The sequence below is a fragment of the Festucalex cinctus genome, chromosome 12, assembly GCF_051991245.1.
Source record: "Festucalex cinctus isolate MCC-2025b chromosome 12, RoL_Fcin_1.0, whole genome shotgun sequence".
Lineage (NCBI taxonomy): Eukaryota > Metazoa > Chordata > Actinopteri > Syngnathiformes > Syngnathidae > Festucalex > Festucalex cinctus.
In genome coordinates this window covers 22867337-22876209 of record NC_135422.1, presented here as the reverse complement: position 1 = coordinate 22876209, position 8873 = coordinate 22867337, and the positions used below count along the sequence as shown (strand labels likewise).

Here is an 8873-nt window from a genome sequence, read left to right as displayed (position 1 = left end):
ATGCATCTCCAGGATGGCACATTGATGTTTCATACCTCAGATTCAGGAAGTGTCAGAGTCATTCCATCAGAAAAACGTTTAAAGATTTCTAATGGAGGAAAAAGAAAACTCTTGTTAAAGATAAAAGTATAGTTTGTGAGAATGTGATGGAGAATATTTCACATGCAATGACAGGAATCCAAATTCATTTCCCAACATGATCACCCCCAAGGGTAGGAATTGATTGTTTTCACTAGTGGTGGTGTGGTTGTGCAGTTTGTTAAGAACATATCCCGTTTTCAAGAGAAAAAAAAATACAACTAAAACGGGACCTTTGAACAACGCTTTTTGTTTCCAAATGGTCGGCATGAAGCATTGCGCTCCCAGCGTATTTCCAAATGTAGCCTAGGGAATATGGTAAGTGCGAGCTCCAAATTTAATATATACGTACATGTCACACCTGGTTTAAGTACTTGTAGCATAGCTTGCCAAACTGCACTCAACAAAAACTTAAATGCAACACTTTTGTTTTTGCTCCCATTTTTTTAATGAGATGAACTCAAAGATGTAAAACTTCTTCCACATACACAATATCACCATTTCTCTCAAATATTGTTCACAAACCAGTCTAAATCTGTGATAATGAACACTTCTCCTTTGCTGAGAGAATCCATCCCACCTCACAGGTGTGACATGCAACATGCTGATTAGTCACTATGATTGGTACACAGGTGTGCCTTAGACTGCCCACAATAAAAGGCCACTCTGAAAGGTGCAGTTTTGTTTTATGGGGTAGATGCCACAAGTTCCGACTTCCGTGTTTCCACACTTCAGCGCTGTTTCCGGCCACGCGTTTCATCACTTGCACCCCCACCCCTGATCCCCCCCAACCAACCGCGTGCGGCGGGAGCCCACAGTGTGACGTATAGTCCGAAAAATACGGTACCTGTGTCTACCAAAACTGATCATTATTATGATTGTAAGGGTAACATATTTGTATGTAGCACATGTATTGGCTCTTGTTCGTGACCAGAACTGAGTAACTCACAGAAAAGTTAATTGCTTTAGATGACCTCAACATAAACAGAGCCAAATGATTATGCATGTAGTATTTAAATTAAATAAACATTTAAGCTATGTATGTTTTTTTTTTTCCTGTCTATTTAGAACACTAATATACATTTTGGATAGGTTTGATCATTAGTTTTCTATAAGAACGGTCCTCATTTAAGCAATTTTTTTTTTTTTTAACAGCATTGGCAATTCTGCAGTTGAAAGGCGTGTAATGACCTCCAAAGAAATCATTTGTGTGTGATTCAGAAAGGAAACTTGTTACTTCAGATCAATGCCTCCTAAGGAGAGCATCTGTCAGGCAAACGCTTCATATGGGGTATATGCCACGGAAGAGGCGGGACTGTTTTTGCTTTTTGGTTCTGGTTCAGTTTGAGATGTGTGGGATGCGTCAAAATACTTGTGCTTCCGACTTTGTGCCCTTCTATTGCGTGTTCGCAACCCGGACCGGAACCAAACTGATGTGCAAAATCACGGAGGTCGGAAGTCCCGCCTCTTCCATGGCATATACCCCATTAAGGGAAGACATTTACTGTATTATAAAACCTCACGTTGAGGATAAAAAATGTATTCACTGTAAATTGTATGGACCGGTTAGGAAAATGAACAAACCAGCACACAGCATGTGTAACAGAATCCACCCACTTTTCATGCAGACAAGGCGAAGCGCTAGAGTGATGAAGTTCTCCATTGTTACATGTCCAGAGGAAGTCCCATAGCGCACAGCCAACACGTTCAACATGTAATCACTGACCCTTATTCCTGAGAACACGTGTAGAAGAAAAGTCATTGAATATCAAGACTCATAATGGAAACATGAGGGACACATTTTTCTGTTTGTGCTTAAGTCAGTTTCTCATGCACTTTCAATATTTGCCGAGTCATGATTCGGTGAAGTCTGAGGGTGTCCCAGATTGTGGAAATTAATCGAATCAAAACGTGCAATATGATGTTTCATCATTAAAAGGCGCTAGAGAGGTGTGGAAGTGAAAAGATTCTTAAGTCTGTGTGAGAATTTGCACTCCGCCAGATTTGACAGTCAACGCCCACATTTCAGGGACGCTCCGCCCAGATTGCGTACATTCCATCAAGGTGAGCTTGTGCAGCCAAAAAAGTGCACAGCAGCACACCTTTTCTGACTTAAGCACATGGGAGGATATGCCCCGAAGTGAATAATGACGGCCACATTTTATCAACAAAATACTCTCCTCACTATACCTAAAGTAACAACAGCATTCTTCAGCTCAATCAGTGAAAGTGATCCATTTGTTGACACATCAGTACGCAGGAAAAGATCCTGGAAAATGAGACACGTAGCTACATAAAAATTGATCAACAACTACTTAACTGCATTATAGTGAAATAAATAGTCTCTAATGATGAAGATTTGACTTCTATGGATGCATTTACCTTGAACGTGACAACCTTCTTCCACAAACTATAAAGTTCCCCAGCATTCAGTTTGCCGTTGGTAGTTGTCTTGTCAAATTAACATCAAGGTGGAAGGATGGGACATGTTGAATATTAAAACTTCATTTCAGGAATGCACGTTAAAATTAGAAGCCACATGCAGCCATCTTTTTTTTCACCGCCGTCCCATGTTGGGTAAGTTACTTCCAAGAGGCTGGGTACACTTTGGTTTAGTCATCAGTCAATCACAGGGCACAAATGGGCAAACCTTCTCATTGTCATTCACATCTATGGGTAGTCTAGTCTAACCTGAAATGCATTCTTTTGGAATGTGGGTTAGCAAACTCAGGGCAGAGAAGCTGCAACCCATTCAAATCTCCATTGTTTTAGACCAGTAGTCTCCAAACTACGGCCCGGGGGCCATTTGCGGCCCGCCGTCCATTTTTTAGTGGCCCGTGAGTCCGCGACATATGCTAAAAATGGCATTTGACTCAGTTCAAATAAAATAAAAACAAAAATGTTTGGAGATGGTCAAAGTAAGAAGGGAAGGTGTCAAAAACACAGGAGCTATTAAAGGTTATTTTTGTTAACTCAAACTAACGAAAAAACTAAAACTCAAAAAACAATTTCGTTAACGAAATAAAACAAAAACAAAGATGCTTTTTTAATAAGGAAAACTAACTGAAACTGCATTTTATGCTTACAAAACTAACTAAAATAAAACTATAATTATAGCAAAAAATGTCCTTTGTTTTAGTCTTTGGTAATTGATTTAATGCATGAGCCTTTGGGGATGATTTAAATGTGACTTTTAGTGGATTTATTTTGATATAAACTGGAATAATGACGTCGTGCCCATGGTGTTTTTTAAATGTTGCGCACGAGTAATACACACTAAAAAAAATAATAATAAAAAATAAAAAATACTGAAACTAACTAAACTAAAACTAAGCATTTATTAAAGAACTAAAACTAATAAAAAAAAAAAAAGAGAGAACCACCCTGAAAAAGAATTGAAACTAACTAAATTTAAAAAAACAAAACTTAAACTAAACTAAATATATAACTAAAAAATATATAACTAAATATGCAAAAGCACAAATAAATTATTTATACAATTTTTAGGACCAAACACAACTTCTCTTCATAATATTATGTGGCCCTTGCATCCTTCTGATTTTCTGTATGTGGCCCTCAAATGAAAAAGTTTGGACACCCCTGTTTTAGACTATAAAAGAGACGTGCTAACCAAGTTTGCCACATGTCGTAATTTCAAATATTTCAATATTTTTGCTGTCGTCAGGTGGACTCCTTACCTCCAAAATCAACACTTGCTAACTGTGGTGGTCCTAGAAGAGGAGCTACATTGCATAATTTACATGCTCACAACAGAAATTTCATAAACAAAATACCTTTACGAGCTACTCTAACAGTATAAGTGTTCATCATTGTAGATGATGACATCATTGCCATGACGCAAGCCACCAAAATGACGACTTTGGGAGATCTAATCACAATTCTGGTAGTCCGAGTGTTTAAGAAAGTTTTTTTGAAGTGGGTTGTGGTTTTGGGTTAGGGTCACATCGCATCAACAATCCACTCCGCTAAAGTCTCTGGCGTACAAATAGTCCATCGTATACATTGTGAAAAAATATGTAATTTACCAAATTGTGACATAGGAAGTTTTGTCCCAACAACAGCTTTTTTTTACTGTCATTTTTATTGTTATTATGGTCCCAATGATGTTGCCTGACGTGTACAAGCATATGGGTTCAATGACCTTTGGTAGACTGATGACCAGTCCTCCGTGTAGTCTGTTTTGCGCCAGCTGGGATCGGCTTCATCTCACCTGTGACCCTCGGTAGGTTAATGGGCAAAGATGGATGGATCACATTCTTGTGAACTGGAATGCATGACACAACTTTGAGTTACTCTGACTAAACAGCTGCGGAATCCTCAAATAATACATTTTCAATGCCCTCATTTTAAGAATTCTAGCAAGGGCCATAAATTCATTCCTGGATCATCATCACCAGTATATCCGGTTCTGAACCAAAATAATAACATTGGCTGGTGGATCCCATGATGTGGGGAATAAATATGCATTTATTTATTTATGGTCTTGTTCTGCCTGACTTAGAACACAAACTAAAAAGGATACACTCATCATAACAACCATGCTGCGGCATGCATCAATACTGAAGCCCCCAGTTTTCAAGTCTCCTACAGGAAAAATAAATAAATAAATAACAGCACATCAGAACCATGCAAGCGAATTCCTTTGATAGTATTTGTGCAAATTGTCCCAATGTTACCTTTCAAGACTTTATCATTGAGGAGCTTCTGAAGCAGTTCGGCATCCACTTCATCGTACTGAAATGAAATAAGATTATGTGATGAACTTTCTGAGATTAAAAATCAGATGCAAATGTCGGTGGGGATAGCGGGCGCTACAAAAATTAAATTAAATGAATTAAATATATGTATATATAAACAATTGTATTTTTAATCAGATTAGTCATCTTAGAATTTTGATTAATCACGATTAGTCACTTAATTCAAAAGGCTTTTTTCATCAACATTTTTTGCCTGCCAAATTTGAGAGCACCTGTTATGTGTTAATTCTTTCGACATTTGATGTTATGAGGACGTCCAACATTTTTTTTAATCCACTGCACACATAATCAAAACCTTATTGTGTATTGTTTGTGTTTTAACAATTTATACTAAAACCTCTAAGGCGAAAAATGAACTTGATCTGTTAAAATGTAGCATCCTTCACTTTAATGACTGATTTACCGAGGTCAGCATCTGATAAAACGATCTCAAAACTGATGTGGTGCTCCAAAGGGCGAGCTCAAGTTTAATCTAAATATTAAACTTATGTCTTCTCCAATTAATCAATCAATAATTTATCCAGTCATCCATTAACTAAACCGCTTATCGTCACAAGGGTCACATTTAAAAATTAATTGATCCGATATATTCTGTGGTTAGTGCCTAATAAGTGTGTAGTGGATGAGGATCGAATTCACGTCACGCTTTTAACAAGAGTCTATCAGTGATCTGTGCGCCAAACTGGAGGATAAAAGAGATAACTGAATACCTTTTATTTATCAAAACCAGTACACTCTTTATCCTGATGTCTTGCCACTGATGATTGCAGAACAAATACAGTTCAAAAGGTTATGGTCACTACTTCTTTCAGAGTTGAAATTCACTTGACATGAAAGGCAACGGTGTGCCAACTGTAAGTGACAGTTTGAATCTTCATGCCAACAAGTGACTCATTCAGCAGTGCAATGCCAACACACCCCAGAAAAGTGGGCGGACTTTTTCCGCTTAAATATATCGACAATGATGTGTACGGTAATCAACATTTACTTCACACCTGTCAACACGAACGCAGCAGCTGCTTGTTTATGAGCTAGCTTATAAGCAAACTTAGCTTGTCCCTTACGAAACGAAAATATATTTACCAATATATTATTTGAAATATATTGCAACATATTCAAATATATTATTTCCCAGTATATACAACAATATATTATATATTGTAAATATATGGAATTTTATATTAGTGATAATATATTACACAAGATATTATATCTTCATGTAATATATTGTAATATATTGCAAAATATCCAAAAAATTGCCGCTTTCCATATATCACAATATATTGAGTACAAGATATAATATATTTGTTTATATATTCCAAAATATATTTAATTATATATTCATAAATATCCAGTCATGCCTTGTAATTTATACAGGAAAATGTATTGGTAATATATGTAAAGATATAGTGTTGCATATATTTTCAATGTATGTGTCAATGTATTTTACATATATGGAGAAATATATGAACATATATGTAAAAATATATGAGAAAATATATGGTAGAATGTACCATAAATATGTAAAAATATGTGCATTAATATATTTATTACATTATAGAATAGGTGTGTAATTATATAGAAATGTGTAACAAACAGTATATGGGCAAATCATTAACACAGACTAATCGGCATTTATCAAAATTCACCTTTATTTCCTTTTAAAAGAAAAGCAAAAAAAACTACAGGATTTTGAGGCAGACATGTACTTTGTTCACAGGAACAGCATTAAACAGTGCAAATTCTTGAAAGTGCAATCTTGTATAAGTACAAACAAATTTATTTATTATTATTATTTATTATCCTATAATAGTGCAATACACAAGTTGAAAATACTTATAAAGCTTACAATTTCCGCTTCACCTGATGTCTTAGCTCACAGATTCGATTATTGGTGGACTTTCTCACATCAGCTTCTTTGGCCCCGGGAAACTGCTGGACAACACAGAGAAAAACACCACAAGCAATAATGCTATAAGTTCTAATGTTAGAAATTCAAATACCAGTACTTACTTGTGTGGGTCCGCGAAGTATGCAAAGTGATGTTTCGCCGAGATAGTCACTCTCAGCATCTGGTCCAACAGCATCTTTGGTGGGGCGGTTGTCAACATTTTCGTTGGTCGCGGTGTTGTGGGAAACTAGCTTTTTCACCTCCACCAACAGAGCAGGAATTTCTATTTTTTTTTTAAAGTACAAGATTATACAGACAGTCAATAACTTTGTCCACGAAGCCACACATCAGTTGACATATCAAATAATTATAACTGGAGTAATTTAGAGTAGACACCGACTCCATGCACAGTTTATCATGCTCGTTCATCCTTTTATCCACAGTGGTCCTACCTATCTGACTACACATGCCAATAATGGGCGACTGCTTTTTAGATGTAGATAGCACATTAAGAATCAGCCTCAGGCTATAGTTGTCTAAATACCATATGATGTACAATAATAATGAATTACATAATGCTCAATACTCGCCTTTAACTACCATGCTTCACAGTTTTGAATTTTCTTTACATAAAGCCTTGATCTGGCTCTGCAGATCACTGATGAGGACGTCGTTTTCCTGGCTAGACAGCAGCTCTCAGTGTGGCCTCTTTTTCTATATTAATTAACAAATACAAATTTAATGTCAATGTTAACACCAATGTAATTGAAAAAAATATTACAGAATAAATGATTAAAATAGTCAAACAAGGATACACGTATGCTAAACTAAACAGAACAAACATTTTGGCGTTTTTTTTTGTTTTTTTTTTAAATAAGGCAACGCTAACTTGAAGGAGAAAAGTGATAAATTGTGCTTGAGAAGAGCGACTCACCTGCTAACTGAAGAACAACAGCATCTTCGACGGGCCATCCATTAGCAGGCTTCTTGCTGTTAGTTGTGCGACATTGAACAAGATACGTCGTGTTTGTAATGGCAACTGGGTCAAAATAAATTATCCAGTTGATAACGAGGGCGAAGTCCGAACCTATATTTTGACATTTTCTGCTCCGGGCAATTCTTTTACCGTCGCCGGGAGCGAGCTACTCGGCATACTCTAGTCTCGCGTTCAAATGTTTCTTCGCGCCTAACATTGCGCATGCGCCAAAGACATTGCGTGCGCTATGATTGGTTGTCATTCGCGCTGAGCACTCTGGTAAATGTAGTTATTTATATCTCATTCCTATCAAACGAGCTAAAGCTACAGAGCAGCTAGGCTATGACAAACATTGAAAATGGACCGATCCAAAATGAAAAGAAAATATATCCTTCCGGATTCTGATCAAACGGATATTCCAAGAAGAACCAGATGTTTAATGTTGAAAATGTAGTTGGTATGAAAGGGAATTTCATAGTTGAAAACAGATTTTTGATTTGATTTTTTTTTTTTTTTTTTTTTAAAGAAAATGTATGCTAATTGATCTGCCACAACATCCATGTCTGTATTCATGCATACGTCCAAGATCCAGTGTGGAGGGTTGAAAACAATGGAAGTATATTTCAAGGTGGCCAAAAATAAATATTTCATTATGCAATTTTTTGTCTTCATTGTATTTTCTCAATGTTGTACAGTTTATAGTGGGAATATGTGAGCGCACACGCATACACATATATTACAGTATATTGTTGTAACAATCTGTTACACGTAAAAATATAGTGCTCCTTTTGGTCTGGACTGCAATACATTTTTTATATTTATCAATATATACACATATATTGTCTATGCATATATTGCAATATATAGTGAAATATAAATACTAAATGTCATATATGGGAATATATCGCTAAATGTATTGCATGATATTTTGCTATATATTGCAATATATTTTCGTTTCGTAAGGGGTAGCAAACGTGTGTGACGTCATGCACGCTGAGCTCACGTCTCTGATCAACTGATTTCTGTCCTCTTTCATCTATAACTGCTTCAAACATCAAAGCGTATTTAGGAATGGAAGAATGTTGATTTGTTGTGATTGTATTAGTGTTAATGTTTTATGTTATTATGTTATGTTTGGGTTTTTTTTTTG

General features: G+C 36.2%; 1 protein-coding gene and 1 long non-coding RNA gene across 3 annotated transcripts in view; both read right to left on the bottom strand.

Moving 5' to 3' along the window:
• LOC144031953 (calpain-1 catalytic subunit) overlaps window positions 1–8873 on the bottom strand; it is a 34893-nt gene that overhangs the window by 1501 nt on the left and 24519 nt on the right. The window contains exons 32-37 of the mRNA XM_077539498.1: window positions 4776–4833; window positions 4622–4683; window positions 2461–2529; window positions 2269–2347; window positions 1696–1812; window positions 36–88 (exon numbers count right to left, since the gene is read on the bottom strand). Of these exons, the coding sequence (XP_077395624.1) occupies window positions 36–88; window positions 1696–1812; window positions 2269–2347; window positions 2461–2529; window positions 4622–4683; window positions 4776–4833 (438 nt within the window). The remainder of the gene's footprint in view (window positions 1–35; window positions 89–1695; window positions 1813–2268; window positions 2348–2460; window positions 2530–4621; window positions 4684–4775; window positions 4834–8873) is intronic.
• On the bottom strand, window positions 6485–7996 carry LOC144031962 (uncharacterized). 2 transcript variants are annotated; one of them, XR_013287638.1, is made up of 4 exons: window positions 7682–7996; window positions 7338–7461; window positions 6870–7030; window positions 6485–6791 (listed from the first exon to the last, which is right to left on the bottom strand). It is a non-coding gene; the product is annotated as an uncharacterized LOC144031962 (long non-coding RNA). The 2 variants fall into 2 exon arrangements; XR_013287639.1 differs by lacking the exon at window positions 7338–7461 and having other exon boundaries at window positions 7682–7990.